This window comes from Patiria miniata, unplaced genomic scaffold (genome assembly GCF_015706575.1).
Source record: "Patiria miniata isolate m_02_andy unplaced genomic scaffold, ASM1570657v1 HiC_scaffold_25, whole genome shotgun sequence".
NCBI classification, from domain to species: domain Eukaryota; kingdom Metazoa; phylum Echinodermata; class Asteroidea; order Valvatida; family Asterinidae; genus Patiria; species Patiria miniata.
In genome coordinates this window covers 10934795-10953610 of record NW_024037064.1, presented here as the reverse complement: position 1 = coordinate 10953610, position 18816 = coordinate 10934795, and the positions used below count along the sequence as shown (strand labels likewise).

The 18816-nt window shown below is 39.5% G+C and overlaps 1 protein-coding gene across 3 annotated transcripts; it reads left to right on the top strand.

Annotated features, from left to right (window-relative positions):
• The first annotated feature begins 6503 nt into the window (after positions 1-6503).
• On the top strand, positions 6504-18366 carry LOC119733354. 3 transcript variants are annotated; one of them, XM_038206940.1, is made up of 8 exons: positions 6504-6612; positions 7422-7527; positions 8630-8728; positions 10694-10738; positions 11691-11837; positions 13423-13554; positions 15345-15431; positions 15560-18366. In XM_038206940.1, the coding sequence occupies exons 1-7, from the start codon at positions 6517-6519 to the stop codon at positions 15413-15415; spliced, it is 696 nt and encodes a 231-aa protein (XP_038062868.1). In that variant the 5' UTR covers positions 6504-6516; the 3' UTR covers positions 15416-15431; positions 15560-18366. The 3 variants fall into 3 exon arrangements, with proteins under 3 accessions (XP_038062868.1, XP_038062869.1, XP_038062867.1); XM_038206939.1 differs by having other exon boundaries at positions 6507-6612; positions 16897-18366; XM_038206941.1 differs by having other exon boundaries at positions 10697-10738; positions 15345-18366.
• The last annotated feature ends 450 nt before the right edge of the window (positions 18367-18816 follow it).

Genomic DNA, 18816 nt, shown 5'->3' with positions numbered 1-18816 from the left:
TTGTTGCCGGTAAGTGGTAGAATAGGTTGAGGTCTTTATTTCATTCAGTGTGCGTGAAATCACGTGACCCTTGCTTCTGGTCGAAAAAGGCCAAAACCGGAAGTGGCTTATTATTTAAAAGTGGTAATAGATATGAACTTGCTTTTAACGGTGTTAGTCTTTTGGTTGATAGTATTCTTCAAATCATTTACCGTTGACGTCATGCAATCTTCGAGCGCCCTCTAGCGACAGATTGAAAATTTTCAAAAATGTATTTTGAATAGATGTCTGTAGCGAAGTTTGTCGGAATTGCCTAAATATTGGTGTATATGATGACCTTGACCCACTTAAGACGTGTGCGAAGTTTTAGGCGGATGACGTCGTCAGACCGGAAGTTATAATAAAAAGACCCTTTTTCATTTGAAAATTCCTGAAAAATCAACCATGGCAGTTTTTATAATAGTTTTTACTTTAATTGTCTATTTAAGGGTAGGTCTAGAACATTTCAAAGCTTCGAGGCAATAAGCAAACTCGGACATGCCCTGCGCACGCTTAAAACTTCAGGTTGACAATACCTCTGCTTGAAAACATGCACAGGACGTCCACAATGTACATGTACATGCACGTACGTTGTACATATCGTATTTCAGTCAGCCCGCGCGCAGCGCACGTGTTGCTGAGGTCAAATCCTGTCCACAGTGACCGTTTTAGCTGATTTCCGGCTAGCTTTGACAGATTTTATGTTCATGCATAGTCAGGGACGTATTATTGATAAAAACTAATCATAATGCGGAAAAGCCCTATCTTCTGTTGCAAACAGACATAGATCTCTACTTCTATGTCTATATCTCGTACAAACAGACCTGTTCCCAAAAATATATTTTCAATTTTATGTTTTCAGAACCCAACCAGCTTCTCTTCGGAAAATGTGTCCCGAACAAGACCATCACCGATTCATATTATAATTTCAATTTAATAGTAAAATTTGTTTAGAACAAATCATTGAATCATTTTGTACTGTGCAATAGACAATCAAAAACATGTTGGGAACAGCTCTGTGGTTGTTCACTCACAACCACATAGTTCTAGTTCTTTCTTCTTCTTTTTTCCGGACAATACTTCTCCGCGGGTTTTCTCTTAAACGGTATATGGTATGAACTTGTAACTTTCAATATATATCGACCCTCATCCGAAGTGGTGCATATTACTCTGACGTCATGATTACGTCATCGGGTGTCAAATTACAAGTGATTTTATCTGAAAAAGTGACTAATTACTTTCACCTATAACTCTTGAACTAAACAATCAATGATGTTTGTATTCTGTAATCAGATAGACCATTAATCGCTTAACAGTTTTTGTAGTGTACGTGAACTCGCTTGACCTTTACTTCCGGGTCTACCGGAAGGTCAAAGTTAGGTGAATTCAAAATGAAGACGTTAGCCTGACATCAAAACAAAGCAGCATTTCTTCCGAACGGTTCACGGTATGATCACAAAACCTTGTGTGAACTTGTACCATGTTACGAAGATGTTGTACATTTTGTTACGTCATCATGACGTAATCAGGTATCAAATTACAAGCGATTTAAGGGCAAACTTTGACAAAATAGTTTGCGTTATATCTTTTGAACCAAATAGAGTATCGTGTTCGTTTTTTCGTGAGGTTGTAGACTATGCCGTGAGAAACATTTCATGTTCCCGAACGCAAAACCGCTTGACCTTTACTTCCGGTGTTACCGGAAGTGCAATAAAAACTGAATATAACTCAAAAGCGGAAGCATTTCACTACAGACATATATATTATGAAAGTGTATAGTGAGGAATGCAAGACGCAAAAAACAGGGTGATGACGTCATCATCCGAAAGGGCGCCCCCTATCGGCACATAAAATATAGTTTCCCTTCTGTAATTGTAAAACTATCCGTCCAAATTTTACCAAATCGCCCCTTGACATTCTCTGATTAATCACAGATAAGGTGGCAAGGTTTCAAATTCATGACGTCACCAGACCGGAAGTTACTTTAAGGAGAATTCGAAAATGATCAAGGTTTAAATTTATTTCTATCATTTGATCCCTGTCATATCTTCGAAGTCCAAATAATGATATCCATTACAATGTTCACCTTTGGATCTCTAATGCTGTGACGTCATCAAACCGGAAGTTAGGTGTTATAAATACGTCGTCAAACCGGAAGTTATGTGATATTAATACAAACAATTATATTTCCCATATTTACATACGTTATTTAATTTTAAAATGACAAATTATCCTCTCCGAACTTTATCAGTATTCACTAACCATTTTTGACTGATGACGTCATCAAACTAGAAATAACTTTTTGTGCACATAGAATGTTTACTGAAGTTTATCACACCGTTAAAGATACCTTTTTGAAACATTGATTGTACTTAAAGGGATTTAATTTTGTGATCCTTTTTTCTACATATATTCCTAACTTAGCTGGGCAGTGTGTAATGAGAAGGCTGTCCGCCCGACCACTCTGCGTTTGTAACTCAACAAACGCGAAACTCTAGTATTGCATTTTATTTTGTTCATTATGCACACTGCAGTGATATACAACTGAGTTCGTTGCAATCACTATCACTTATTATCACGAATATACCCCATTTTCAAGTTGCAATATTATCAAATTAAAGGTCAGTTGGAAAAAAAATATGATATTTAAGATATTCATATTGGTTTATTTCAATCCATTATCGCAGTTAAAAACTGAATTGCAATGGATTTAACAAAAAAAATAAATAATTTAACACCAAATCAACAAATTATTTGACAACAATCACCATTACAATTTACACACACAAACAAAAAACCATTAAAAAACGAACAATGACTTTTACAATTCACGTGTACAAAGCATACTGTTAAAAACATGTCCATTACAATTTACATATCGAAAAATTAAAATTATTATTATGGGTTATGCAATCTGATTAAGATAGGAAGCGCACTGGTATAATAACGTTTTGTTCGGCAACGGATTTCAGGGATGGATGGTTTATTCCGCAGCATTCTAGTATGTTGAGGCGGAAAGAATTCACGAAAAAGATCAGTGTGTTTAAGGGTTTTGTTGAAAAAGGATAATGATATTTGATTACGTCTGTTTGCCAAAGAATCTAAGCTGAAATGCGATAAAGCTTGGGTGTATGACAAATACTCGACCCCAAGAATAATCTTCAAGGCACGTTTCTGTACTTTTTCAAGCCGAGTCACCCGATGCTGGGTAAGTGCTCCGTTCCACACAGGGGCTGCATACTCCACCAATGGTCTGATGAAGCTCTTATAGAGGGTTATGAGATCACTGTGAGGCAAACCGTAACTTTTGAGAACCCTTAACATGTGGATTTTACCATTAGCACGTTTGACAATGCTGTCCACATTTTTGTCCCATTTGAGATCACTTTGGATAGTAACTCCCAAAACCTGGATATGTGATGTAATACAGAGTTCATAATCATCAACAGAAATAACAGGCATTACAGGGCTATTTCTAGAGAAATCAATATTCATTTGAAAGCACTTACTAGGATTTAATTTCATCTTATTTTGCATAGACCAATTTGTTAGGCCGTCGATGGCGTCCTGCAAGCAAGAATTCTGCGAAGATGGTCTACACTCAACAATCGATAAATCATCAACATATTTGAACACGACCAGGTTATCACCCTCAAGTCTGACATCATTGATCATAAATAAAATTAAAATAGGGCCAAGTTTGGTTCCCTGAGGGACTCCGGCATTTAAGGTCAACCAACTGGAACATATTGAGTGGTAACGAACACACTGTTCTCTAGCGGTTAAGAAGTCAGCTATCCATGGAATGATAGAAGGGCGCACTTCCAAATGGATTAACTTATTCAACACTATTGTGTGATTAATCCTATCAAATGCTTTTGAAAAATCTGTGGTAGTCACAGTAGCAACCGATTTTGATTTATCAGCATTTCGATACAACAGGTGAAGCATATTGATCAAATAATGATTTGTGGAGAAATGTTTGCGGTTTCCAAACTGGGCAGGGTCCAATCTGGGGCCAATGTCCTCCAACAACCACTTCGCAATAAATCCCTCCGCAACCTTTGCGAAGTGGTTAGTCAGAGATATCGGTCTTAACTTGTCAACAGAGGGTGGGCTGGACTTGGGTATGGGTATCACAATAGCTCGTTTCCAATCTTCGGGCACTCTTCCTTGTTGGAAGGATTTATTCAAAATATGAGTAAGGGGAGTAGCGAGTTCAATGGCAAAATGATTAATAAACCGTGCAGTAATATTGTCAGGCCCACCAGCTGTAGACAGTTTAATAATTTGGAGCGACTTATAAACATCCCATGGATACAAATACGGGCAAGGTTGGGAAGAGGGTAAATATGCTGGGAGTCTACTAAGGTCAACACAATCCATATCTGATGCAACTGATACAAAATGTTCAATAATAGTAGATGCTATCATGAACGCATTATCTGGATCAACTCCTGGAATATACACTGACGGATGGTCTTTGTCATTACCAGTAAGCATGCGAATTCGGTGAAACCAAGCCGATGGTTTACTCTGTTTGAGTTTTGCAACCCGAGTGGCATAATACTGTTTCTTTGCCACGGCTATACCTGCTATAATCTTCGTCCGCAATCTTCTCCAGGAGACCATATCATTACAATGAAAAGTTGCCTGTCGTGCTTTAATTAACCTTTTGATTTGTGGAGTCATCCAGGGTTTATCAGTAGTATGAATTTTGACTCTTTTAACCGGAAAATATAAATCAATCTTTGTGTTCAAGGTCTCAATAAACTTTTCATATTTTGTGTCAATATTAGTGTGATCTAACTCTTGAGCCCAGTCATAATTACTTATCCACATTCCAAAGGAACGCCTGGCACTCTCGGGCATAGGACGCCTCGAACACAATTTGCTTGCATTTTTAATTCGAGGATTATACACTGGGGTCCAAAGTACAGTGTTATGGTCTGACATGCCAACTGGTGATGTGATTTGGGGTATCGCATACTTATCACTCATATTCGTAATAATCTTATCAAGAATACTATTACCTCTAGTTGGTTGGTCCACAACTTGTTGAAAATGCTAATCTGCAATAAGTGGATTAATATTCAATTGATTAAAGTCTCCCAATATGACAAACCCAGCCTGTGGGTTGGAGACACTCAGATGATCCATAGTGCTCAATATGTGGTCAGTCATGACTTCCTCAACTTCAGAGTCCGGATGAGGGAAATAAACCACTGCACAAAATATACAAGAAACTGATCTTGGCAAACGATAGGGTCGTAGCTTGATCCAGACGATCTCCAAATTTTCTGGGACGTTAATATCAGTTAACTGGGAAGCATTCCACTGATGTTTTACATAGAACGCCACACCACCACCAAGTTGATATTTCGATGGATGTAAGAGAGACACGTCCATATTGGTATATCTTCGAGTTGCTTCCATAATTACTTACACGAACAGAACCGTGCCACGCGATGTAACTATAGTGTAAATTCAACTGGACCCACATTCTAAAGTTTTCGAAGAACAAAGTAAATGCTGATCAACTATTCATAGATGCGACATTAACCCGCAGATCATGATGCATTATGGGATAGCTAGCAATCGACAACCACTGTGTACTTGGTAACACTACATGTATTTTCTGTTGCATGTTTGTATCTTGTATCTTTGAAGGACATTTCGTCATTGTTGGCTTGTTACAGAGGGCAAGCACCTTATATTATTTGTTTCCTAACTAACTTACTAACTAAATGATTGACAGTCATTCCTGGCATTCCTATCGTACAAAGAAACCCCGCAACGCCAATGAATGGGCTAAATCCGGTCAGATAACCCTATTTTTAGATCAGCCTAATCTCTTTTGTTAAGAAAGCAAACATTGAACACTATAGAAAATAACCTATTCAATTCAATTCAATTCAATGTAACATTTATTTCCATACTCAAACAATAACATAACAGACATAAAATACAATATTGTGGAGGCACAATCCTAATAAGCTAAGGCTTGTAGCGAAGTGTCTTAAGAAGAGAAAACAAAGACATTTAATAATCAAATTAATTAAGTTAATTGATTAAGTCAAAGACAAACATAAACTAGAAGACGAAATGATCTGACCAGAAATAAATTAAGAAATAGACCCGTTAAACTGCAAGAGAGGTGGCAACATTGGAGAACAAACCAAAGGAAAACAACCAAATTATGCTACATATTGGGAAATAAGATACTCTTTTAAAGAGTTCTTAAACACTATATAAATTAAACAATATAGAATTCATCTTTTTCGAGCTCAGACAATTAGGAAAAATATTGCTCCCTACCTATCAATATAACTTTTACGTATACATTGTTTCATACTGGTTGATATAAATACCTCTGGAAAATGTGTAAACTATTCCGTAATTTGAATTTCTCGTGTTCTTATTGGTTATACAATGGTCAGTGGTCACTGTTAACGACAATTGCGCATGTCCCGTTTCCATTGGCGGTCTATATAAAAGATGCTGCGCGTAATGCGTTGGTGCATCGATCATAGAAGATCAGCTGAGAAATCAAGGGAAAGCATTCCACACTCCTTTCTGCTTCTCAGCAGTCATGTAAGTACTGTGAATCACATTTCGTACCCGTGCAGACAAGTATTTGTCTCTCTTTAGGCTTAATACTGGTAAGCAAAATTGTATTTTCCACAAGCATAGGGCTATTGAAAAGATGCCGTTGGTAAAATAGCAGCTCTCGAATTATGTAAAATTAATACCCCAGCTTGAACGTAACCAGCAATCCATGCCCGACATGTGTTCAGTCCTGTACAAACTCGCGGTCGGTAATTAATTAGTGTACAATTCTGGATGTAGTTCTTTATGCAGTCGTCATCCAAGAGTGATTATGAATAGTAAACTACTTCTCCAGCATGTTCAAACTCACTTGAAGACATTGTTACATTTATTTTACTAGGAACGGTAACGAGGAAAAACAATCATACTCCAGACCCCACATTTATAGAACATCGGATACACTTAAATTAAGTATATCCAAACCTTGAAATTGCCTCTCTGACTGTATGGTATTTCGGTGCTTGGCGTTTCAGACAGCAGGATTCCACAAATACTTGTGTAGACGTACGTATGCTGACTGACTCTTTGAATGACAAAGGGTCACAGAAAAAGTATTGCAAAAATGTAGAGTTGATTTCCTGGTCTCTCGTTAAGAAATAATAGAACTAGAAAAAGTGGTAAATTGGTGGGGGGGGGGGGCTCATTCATGACTCCACCTTGCCATGAACCAGACGTGTTTTGCATATACATAATAGAGTCAGCGTTGTAGTAGTATTTTGTTGCCTGCCAAGAATGGCCGTCGTTACGCCTCCGTTGAAAAAAATGCATCCCTTTCCATTTTTTTTTTGGTCAAGCATTTCGACAAGATGAAGATCGTCGTTCTCCTTGTGTGTTTGGACGTAGCCTTCGCCCAGCACGGTCATGAATTTGATCGTGATGCAACACGCTCTCGTCGCAAAGGTACGTGAAACTTAATTTAGCTATTCCCAATTTCAATTGTTTTCGTTAACACTTTCTTCCGCTTTGGTTCTCCTTGCGTGTTCGGGCGTAGCCCTTGCCCGGCATCGCCATCATAATCACGAATATCGTACTCACGAAGAACAACAGGACCCACTCACGAATGTCCTGCTCCCTTAACATAAGGAACATGATAATCATGATGACGATCATGACAGTGATGCAGAGCACGCAGCTCCATTGATAGGTACGTGTAAGTTTAAAGAGCGAACAACTCGCTCGACTTCACGTTCATTTTAGTGTGAACGTCTGTGCAGTTATTTCGATTTATATATCGCCCTGCCAAAGGCAATAATTTTCAGGTACAGGAAGAAGAGAAATGGGTTCTCCAGTCAGCTCATATAAATTTCAACTTGAAGGGAACAGATCCTAATTTATTTCATCTCCAAAAAAGTTCTTCTTATCCTGTCTCCGGTCTAACCGCCGACAACCTACATTACATTGCACTCTCACACCCGGTACCCCACCCAGGTTTACGTTACATACATTGTGTGGACTTTCCATTGCTTTCGTGTAGTTAAGAAAAACCAGTGAAAAAAACTCATTTTTCTCAAACTGTGAAAACTCTTTCAACCCATTTTCCCCCTATGATTCCCTTTAGTGTTTCTCTTCATTCTGCCACAGATCAACCTAACCCAACAATATCTCTAAACCTGTTTTCCAGAAATGGGGAAACATTGTGTGAACGTGGGCAAGTCCACACAACGTCGCTGCTACCTGGTTTATATGGACCTCTTTTGTTCGGAAGTCCACACAGCGTATGTAATGTCTGTACACAAATGTATACATTTGTAACAATGTGTCTCGCCCATCAACCCATGACTCCTACGATGGGCCCCAGGTGCACGCTCTATTTTTGGAACTCCGTATATGGCCACGCGAGAGCACCCCAAACACAAAAATAATGATTTCCCCACTCGTCTTTGAACCGTACACTGACAATGGTCTCCATGCCTGGCCTGAACCAAACAACATAGAATGAATATTATCGTCTATTTCTTGTAAATGTCTTATAGTTTTTCATGTTTTCTATTTGACCAACTAGTCTTGGCTAATCACGATCACGATCAACAGACTCATCAAGAATATCTCATTCATCGTAAATTTGGTCGTGATGCAACAAGTGCAGGCACACGTCTCGAAGGTACGTGTTTACGTAAACGTCTTTGACCCATTGCCCACTTTCATTTGAAAGTATTATAAATATTTCATTGTCAGACTTACATTGTTTTAATTGTCTGTTGTGTATATTATTAGGGGAGCGATCCCAACGTCAATTTGTATGAGAGCCATGGTAATTGAAGACATATTTCACTGCAATTCTGGCCTGGATTTGGGGCTTCCAATAAGCCATTTGCGAGTATCCTATACCCTTTAGGATTTACATTTCTATAACATCTGGTACACTGACTTGCTCGGAATGCTTGGTACATTTCAACTTTGAATTCTCCAGACCAAAGACAGTGTTGCTAATCACATGATTCGGGGCAAGCTCTTGCATAGTTACGTAAGAGACGCTCAGCATCAATACATCGCTCACAATGGGTGAGAATGGCACAAAGACACCAGACCATGCCAGAGCTGGGTGTTGCCCGTGATGGCATCACGTGATGTAGTAACAGTCTCTTTGGTCGGGAGAATGCAAAGTTAAAATGTGCAAAGCATTAGATTAAGTCAGCGTTCCAGATTGTATTCAAATTTAACTCGCAAATGGCTTATTCTGACCATTTTGGATGCAATTGGGTCCGAAAGTTGCGCTATTTAGCCATGAGCGTTGTGGAGGGATCCTTTTTTTTTTCAAAATGGCTACTTTTCCAGTTAGGGAAGCATATTATTCGTTTTAGGGGTGGTCTTCTTTGGTTAAGAGTTTCTCTACAGTCAACGGTCAAGCCAACACAAATTGAAAACAAAATAGCAGATGACATGTTGATCACACCTATGAGATTTCTAAGTGCATTTTGTATTTATTTATTTTTTTAAAGAATTTTGAAGTATGGGGAATTACCACTGGTGTCTATGGGAATTTGTATACATGTACTGGGGTGCACCTTTCGTGGTTGGACGCCATATATACAAACAATGCATTTATGAACATTCTCCTCCAGTGCGGGGTCAACTTCAGCTCAGTCTGTCCAGGTTATTGCGACGAAAAGAAGCAGGTTTAATGGGTACTTTGGTGCACAAAAGCCTGCGCTTGTGGTCAGCCCTGTATAATTAAGAGATTACAGGATTAGTAGGTTTTATGACGTTCCATATTAATTGACTAAAAGCACTATATTTGCAGCTAAAGAGTCGAATACAATTTTGAATTGAATGGTTTATTAATATTCTGTCGCGTCCATACGCGGAATTTCGGGAATATTTACAATAAAATTAATAAGTAACAATTTAGAATTTACAATTCCCTGTTCAAGTGAAGCACAAAGCCCCAGTTAGACGGACAGACTACTGCTGTTGCTGCTGCTGCTTGTACTGCTACTGCTACTACTGCTATTCCTACTACTGCTACTACAACTACAACTACTACTGCTCCTGATACTAATACTAATACTGATACTAATACTAATACTAATACTAATACTGATACTGATACTAATACTGATACTGATACTAATACTGATACTGATAATAATACTGATACTGATACTAATACTGATACTGATACTAATACTGATACTGCTGATAATAATAGCGGGCTCTTATATCGCGCTTTTAACTACGATCAAAGCGCTTTACATTATTATCACCTCCTGATCATTGGGCCAATTAAACATTCCAAATACAATCTCAGCTCCCTTGGGAGTGTACAGCTCGATGCCGCCATTTCGGCGCAAAGCAGATAAAATCAACCCCCTCTGCCCTCACAGGTCATGCACCATAGCCACAGGCTGGACTCAAACCCACAACCAGCAGAATTACCCGCAAACCACAAATTAATGCCCCAGACCACGAGGCCACGGCACAGATCGTCCTTCAGTTTTACTGCAGTTTTATGACGTTACATATTTATTGACTAAAAGCATTATATTTGCAAATATATACGGCTAAAGAATGGATTTCCGTTTAAGCTTAATTAATAGAATAATGTATTTCTTTGTCTTTGTTTTAGCAGACACCCATGCTCGGAAGCAATTGCCTGAACGTCCCGTGAGAAGTAAGTTGTACATGTCAAAGTCATACAAAACAATCACCGCACGATGTTAGTCTACAGTACTGTACTTTGCTGAGATGCGTCCTACCTCAATGGAGCCCAACCAACCCTTATCTGACTAAACTACGCGTGCACGCTGCGCGGCAAATGTAATACAAAGTAGGCCTATACAACTGACCTAAATATAAGTAAAGCCGCGCACGCTGTTTTACTATAAAGTTGCTGCGCGCAGCGCCCCCTATCCAACAGTTTGTTACAGTATCATTAATATTTAATTGTCAGACTTACTGTCCGTTGTGTGTTTTGGGGATTACGGCCTGTAATCCCCCAGAATTGTAGGTCTTGGTCTGTTAGCTTATACTATTTCAAACGTCTGGTTGAAAGGAAACAACATGATGTGTTACCGTTCTCGAGAAAACACAGGGGAAAACGGTTGTTTACATCGAACGCGGCGGACATTTTGTGGCACACCAAGCGTTTTTCCAGCCGTTTCCTGTCAATGTGTGACGTTGTGTCACATAATACGCACAGCCAATACACAAATGCTGTTTCTCGCACGTCCGCAGAATACGACGCGGCGGGAATACTGTACAGCAGGATTCACAATTATAGCCACACACACGCACGCATCTCGAATTGACAATATTCGAAGGTTGAAGTTTTGGTGAATGTTATTATTTGTGGCGGCATTGTGAATGACATTAGTTATGGAAACGTGCATTTGATGGATGTCCTTTCATTTTGTCTGACGACTGGAGTCTTTACCATATAGACAAAATGTACAAATCTGGGTCCTTCTACCGGAGGGATCATGCGATACCCATGGTTCCCACCGAACAACTCGGGATGAATGTAAAAATGTGGTCAATTTCGGATGAATTTTTCAATATGTTTAATATGTTTGTAATATTTTGCATCTGTAAATATATTGTTTTTTTTTCTTCCATTTAATCAGGAAAAATTGGTAGCATAGCTCATATGAAAGAAGCGCTCCCTCCCGGATTTTATGAAGCTTATGAACCTGATCACGATCGCCAAGGTTACACAAAACCCAAAAATAATCATGAATATGGTCCTGGTGCAATAAGTATACAAGACGCAGGTACGTGCAACTTTGGTTTCTAAGTTCATTTTGTCACATTTTGATTTGAAAGTATTGTATTAAACGTCTTTTTGTTGGCGATTCCAGGGGTTTCAACAGTATAATATGGCAAACAAATGCGACCAGCTCTGTAAAAATGAGTCCGATGTCGTATAATTTAAATTCCAGCTTTTGCTATTTTGAAATGGAAAAAGTGAAAATTCGATCAAAATTAGGAGTTTTTGTTTTGTTTTATTTTGGTTGTTTGATAGTTTTAGTTTAAATGTCATACCATGAAATGTAAATGTTGTATGAAAAAGACTGAGGATTCTTGATGATTTTCTTGGTTAGTTACAGTATATTTATCATTTTTCAAACCTTTTTCCTCCATTGAGTCGTTTTTAGCTTTGTAAAAAAAAAATACAGAATGAAACAAGCACAGCAATGCAACCAAATGTCACTAGACAGGTCCATGATATACCGAATTCCCATTTCATTGTTGTTATCTCAAAACGTGAGTTTTGCCAAACAGACTCATTTTTGCAGAGGGGGTCACAAATGGGAATGTTCAAACCAAGGGGGATAGAACAGCTTAACAGAATGAAAGCTTAACTTATAGAAAAACTTATGCTTAGTACCGGAGGTAAAATTAAGTATTCGGGTACGAAATCTGGAACTACCGTCTTAGTTCTCTCTGCTTATTAAACTAAAAATCACACAAAACAATCACCGATAACAAGATATTAGTCCACGATACTGTACTGAGCTGAGACGCATCCTACCCCATTGGAGCCCAGGTCGTGTCTGGCTCCACAATGGACCGCCCCATGGTGTTCTGACCAATCATAGCCGTGATTTATGTCCAACGTGCGTGCACAAAAGTCCGACATGCGTGCACGCGCGTATGATGCGCGCGGCAGGAAAATGCAGCGTGGGATTAGCGAGGAGTGTGTGTTAATTTACCCAGTGCGTAGTGGGCGGGGCTAACTTGATATGTCCATTTCCGGCTACGGCCGTCCTCGTCTCCTCGTCACCACCAATGAAACGTAGATCAGGCTATTCACCATAATCTGTTTTTGCGTTTGTAACGCCTGGTGTGGCAAACTCCGCAATAAGACAGAAAACCTCGTTCGGCAGAAGTCAAGTCGACCATCGACCAGCAGGAACATCAGCGCACAGTCATGGGAAGAGGATGCCACGGATATCAGACGAATGTACTTCACCAGTGTTGTCACCGTTGTCACTGGTGTATACCACAACATGCATGGGTGTCCCCGCACACACGCATGCGCGCATTTCGCATGAACAGTATGTTTGTTTAGGGTGTAATTTGGGTGAATGATAATATTTATGGTGATATTTTGTAACTGGTGGAATCGTACATGTGATTTGTCCTTTTATTTTGTCCGTTAACCGGGTATAGGCGTATACCATAGAGTCTGACAAAATGTACCGTTTAGGTGTCCGTTCGAGGGATCATGTGACACCTATGATTCCCACTGAACAACACAGAAAATAAAACTGGTCAATTTTGGATGAATTTCGAATATTCTTAGTATATTTGTAATATTTTGCACGTATTATTGCTTTTCTTCCATTCAACCAGTTTCGGGTTCAGAAGAAGTTCCCAGTCCCAAGCGGTATGGATATAATATTCCCGATCGTCATAGTTCCTATGGTCCTGGGGCAATAGGCTCACATGACGAGAGTCATTGTGAAACACCCTCACGACACAAAGGTACGTGAAACTTAATTTTTGTTTTTCAATTCATGAACATGTCTTAGACTCATTGTCACAATTGGATTTGAAAGTATTGTAATGTCGTTTGGGCGGTCCCAGGGATATAAATGAGTATGCAAATAAGGGGGGTTGAGTTGTCAAAAACCAAGGGGATAGAACAACCGGAATTATTTCTCAGGTGCATTCTTCTTCTTCTTCCTTCTTAGTGCTGCCTTCATATGTTGAAGATAAACGCACTGCGATGGGCGCATGCATTGTCTAAAGACAACAGGAATTTGTACTCAGGTACAGTGCTATATGTACAGGTGCAAGTAAAAATCTGGTGGTGCGATTAATCCGAGCGGATGTCCCTCAGCGCAGACTTGAAGGTGTTGAGGGATGGGTATGCAGCAGGATCAACTGGGAGGTTGTTCCAGTCTCGGATGGTACGTGGGGAGTACGAGCTAGCATACACTGAAGATCTGGTGTGTGGGATAGTGAATCTGGAACTGAGTCCTCTGGAAGATGTCGATAATTGAGTAAGGTAGTTGTTCCAAGGGATGTCGACCAAGTTGTATCTGATCTTGTACATCATCTGCAGGCGATTTTGGTGACGACGTTCCTGTAGTGAGGGCCAGTCAAGATGTTCTAACATGGATGTAACACTGCTGGTTCTTCTATGATCGCCCATGACGAAACGAGCCGAACTTCGTTGGACTTGCTCAAGCTTCTTGGTATTCCGTTGGGTATGTGGATCCCATGAAGGTGCTGCAAATTCGATAGATGGACGAATGAAGGTGGTGTAGACAGCTTCTTTGACTTTCTGGCTGCTGTGGCTCAGATTACGGGAGAAGAAGGCCTTGGTGCCGGTCGCTTTCCTGGTGATGTTGTCGATATGAGTATTTCAGGTTGTTCACCATAACTGTTGTTGTGTTTGTAACGCCTGGTGCGGCAAACTCTGCAATGCGACAGACACCCTCGGCGGGCCAAAGTATAACGTCGACCATCGCCCAGCAGGATCGCCAGCCTGGTCCAGCATGGGCAGAGGAGGACACCACGGATGCCATGCCGAATGTACTACAAGGGTTGTTATCGTTGAACACCCCGACACCCACACACTCCCGCGCATTTCGCATGGACAGTGTAATTTAGGCGTGGGCCTATGCTAATACTTTGATAATTTTGAATGTTATTCATTGTGGAATCGTACTGGGGCGGATTCAGGAATTTTTGCAAAGGGGGGGGGGGGGTTCATCAACAAAAAGTTCTGAAATGTAGACAGGTGTTTTCTTCCTGACACTTGGCATCCGACAATCAATAAATGGGGTGGGGGTGGGGGCCTTGTACCATCCTTTCAATGCGGGAGCGATTCTTATTCGACGATTATTAACACTAGATTACAGAATAATGTACAAATACCCCCTAACCAACTGACTCTGTCCGTATTTTGTGCACAGGCGGACATTATTACTAATATGTATTTTTGGGGTTGTCGTAGCAGGGGGGCGGGGTTGCATTTATTTTTCTGAATTTCTATGGAAAAAAATTACAGAGCTTGGGGGTTTGGACCCCCCCCCCCCGATTCACGTCTGTGTAAATTTGACATATCCTTTCATTTTGCCTGAGTTAAGTCTTTACCATGGAGTCTGACCAAAGTATATTCCGTGGTCCTTCTGTTGGAAGGGGGTGTCCTCCAACTAAACAACACCTGATGAATGTGCTCAATTTCGAATGAATTTCCAATATTTGATATCTATGTTATATTTTTCGCGTGTAAATTGTTAGCTTGTTTCCTTCCATTTAACCAGGTTTGCCAGGTAGGGGTGGAGCAGATCAAACGCATGAGCAAGTCTACGACAACCGTGACCGTGAAGAATAAGATGCTGTAATTGGAGGTATGTAGCAGTCCTTGGTTCGACTTCATGATCAGTATTATCGCTGACTGTTAATGGTGAAAATCAATGTTTAATAATATATTATTCCACATGTTGTAAACTGTAGTAATGTTTCTTCTATTTAACAGTTGATGCGAATTTAACATCTTCATGAGTGATTTCCCTCAAAGACACTTTCGCATCCTTGCAATATCTGTTTGTCATGTTATACGGCGAATTGCAAGTTTTGCTCAAGAGCGAGTATTATTGGCAGACACCAACTACGTAATAGGTTAGAAACTACATAGTAGCGCAAGATATATTGTTTTTTTATTTTTGGTTCCTTTGCCATCCCTTTTGGTTTTATGTGGCGAATCTTTTGCAAATCTATTGTATTCTGCTTTAAGCTCCGCGCTCAGAACTCTTCACTGTGCTATCTTACTTTAAAAATCCTCTAAAGTATTTGTATCGATGTTCACACAGAGTTCTATAGTCGATGGTGAAAAACCCGTGAAAAGACATAGGTAACGATTTTATACGTCTTTGGGTAATTGCTTCGAAAACTCTCCACATTGTGAACAAGTTCAAACATACTTTTTTTAAGCTTTGGCAGGAGCTTCTACGTCACACTTGGCGGTCGGTCGGTCGGTCTGTCGGTTGGTCGGGCTGTCTGTCCTCGAAAATTGACCCCCAAAAATTCACCGAAACTAATTTGACGAAAGTTTTCGGAACTCCGGCTTTGTTTCGATCGATGCGCATGCGCGATTATTTTGCATACGTCCCCTAAAATAAAACTACCAATTTGATAATGAAAAAAAAAATAAAAAGTAAATTTAACACTAAAAAAATTGTTTGTAACATTTCAAAAAGATGTCTATGAACAGTTTGTAAATGGAGGCAAAATGTGTGAAGTAAAGTTACAGTCACGTGGTATTTTGTGTAGTGGTTGTACGGTATCTCGAAGGAGGAAATGACAACAATGTTGGCCAAAAGTATGGTGTTCCATATGTGTCATCGCCGTCGCATCTTTTGCCAGCGCTGATTGTGCACTCGCACGTGTTTACCTCACACTAGCGGAGACACATCCAAATATCGGGATTTTTTTTTATATGAAAAAAAAATTTTTTTGGCCAGCCAGAGGTGCAATCAGATGGAAATATTGGAAATTAGGAGCAAAATCAATCTCGCAATCAGGCCAATCCTCCAAGACTTGGATGGCAACTCATCTTAGAGATTTCCAACCATTTGCTGAGTTTTGTTGTTTTTGGCAGATCGCAACTATTCCGTATGTTTGATACTGCAGTGGATTCCGTTACAGCGTTCCCTGATATAAGCTCTTTTTTCATTCCCGCAGCTGTTCCCCTATTCGATTGTGTACAGTTTTCCGCGGTTGTAGCGCTCCCGGTTTACCTGTAATTAGTTTTATGCTTTATGTACTTCAACAATACGGAAGCTAACTGTCATTCTTTGTGTTAATTTTTCACAGATTTTGATGCGCCAGCAATACGCTTCAATTGTTAATCCTTTTGGTTGAGGGTTTAAGTTATTTACGACTTGATACTGTAATGTTAATCTCACTGTTCTTATAAATGGTTAATCTATAATTGTAGTAAATCTTCAATGCAATTTTCCGGGTGGAAAAAAGAACAGCCAAATCACTATCGAATGTGGTACATCATTGACTCAATTTCTTCAGAAATGTAGGAGCCTATGCTTCCAGAGGATGCCTTCATACCGTTATATTTTCGCCTCTTACACCTGTTTGACCATGCCATTTACTTATGTATTTACTTCGTCGTGTGTTTTCTGCTTATTTTATTCATTTGGCATGGAAATAAATGGACGTTTGAATTGAATTGAATTGAGTAGAAGGGAAAGGGCTGCTGTAGGTTCGCATATACATTACAAAGCTATTGGCTTAGTCAGTGCGTCAACTAACAGAGGATGCTGTACAGACTTAAATAGCCAGGCTCGCTTACGGTCCCACCATATATAGACTTCATAGGGAATCAGTGCTCATCAGTGAACATTAATTTTACTTTGCTTGTTCCCGTGCCTTATTCCTCAACCGCTGTATTATTTATCAATGTAGAATCAAGGGAAATTACAGTCATGTGGTTGCTAAGGCAAAGCGTCTGCCGTTGTTATGCAAAGCTAATCCGATTGCCAACTTAGACGCTAAAGCAGAGCATTGAAATTCATACACCACAAAAAAAACATGGCCTTTTGAACGCTGTGTTTCTCGAAAATGTGCATGGTTTGGATTAGGCCTGTCTTTATCATCAGAAATATTTTCCAGTTTTGCCACCAAAGAGCAGTGGAGTGTGTGCACAAACACATTCCACTTTGCGTTTGAAAGGACTGCATAGGCAGTTTGAGTAATTCTGACAATCAATGCAAACCGTTGGCCTTTGTCAACCTCGCTCCCCAGTTCTACTTCATTTCAACCTGGTTATCAAAGGCAAACCCTGACTTGGTAAACTACTTCCTGTATTAATGCTGTATCGATCGCACATCCACAAGGAATGGATATCTGTAAACACATTTGGTGGTTTTAATTTTCATCGTGTTACATGTTAAAACATGTAACACACGATGGAAATTAGAATCACCAAATGTGTTACATACAAATGCTTCACACGGAAAATTGTTCCTCTTCGCAAAAGATTCAGCAGTTCCTTTTTCAATTAGCCCTATGTTCATTTTTGCGGGAGGGGATTAGTATTAAATGCAGGCTAAATTGGTGTCATTATATTTGTTGGACTTTTTTTCAGATCAGACGCCACAATGATTTATATAAGTTTGTAACTTAGATACCACACTAAAAAAAGTATTGACTCGTCACATTAAAACACACCTGATTATTCCACACCTTATTTTAATATCTTGGATTTAGTAACTTTGCATGTGATTGGTTTGAATTAAATGATGCAGGTACCGTAACGCAACGCTGTAACATCTGCCTGTGAGTATTCTTTGCTCCATACTTGAGTGAATTTATACACATTTGAATAATTCACCTGCCTGTAATATTACTCGGTAAATGAACACAATAATGACATCATACTTCCACCCATTAAAAAAATATTTTATAATTTTTGCTTAATAACATAGAGATAGAAAAACAAAAGATGACATCAAACATCTGGTCATGAATAATCACACAGATAACATTAATTTTAATCATTCATGAATATGTAAATAGGCTTTTATAAACGTCGCTCGATAGATAAACCACAGAAGCTATGGGTCACGTACAGCCACGGGGTAAAATAGAGTTTACTTCTAGTAAACTTACACTACGCGTTGGAATAACGATTGTGTTGTGCTTTGTGTAAACAAAAACAAATTAAAGAGGGACATTTTGTTCGGATTATTTTCTTCGGTATGTTTCACGCGCTTTTAC

What these genes read in the sequence shown, in the direction of transcription:
- LOC119733354 (XM_038206940.1), top strand. Translation starts at nt 6,517, where the DNA reads ATGCTGCGCGTAATGCGTTGGTGCATCGATCATAGAAGATCAGCTGAG. An exon ending in TTCTGCTTCTCAGCAGTCAT is followed by an intron (nt 6,613 to 7,421) that starts GTAAGTACTGTG and finishes TTTTTGGTCAAG; the next exon opens with CATTTCGACAAGATGAAGAT. An exon ending in AATAAGTATACAAGACGCAG is followed by an intron (nt 11,838 to 13,422) that starts GTACGTGCAACT and finishes CCATTCAACCAG; the next exon opens with TTTCGGGTTCAGAAGAAGTT.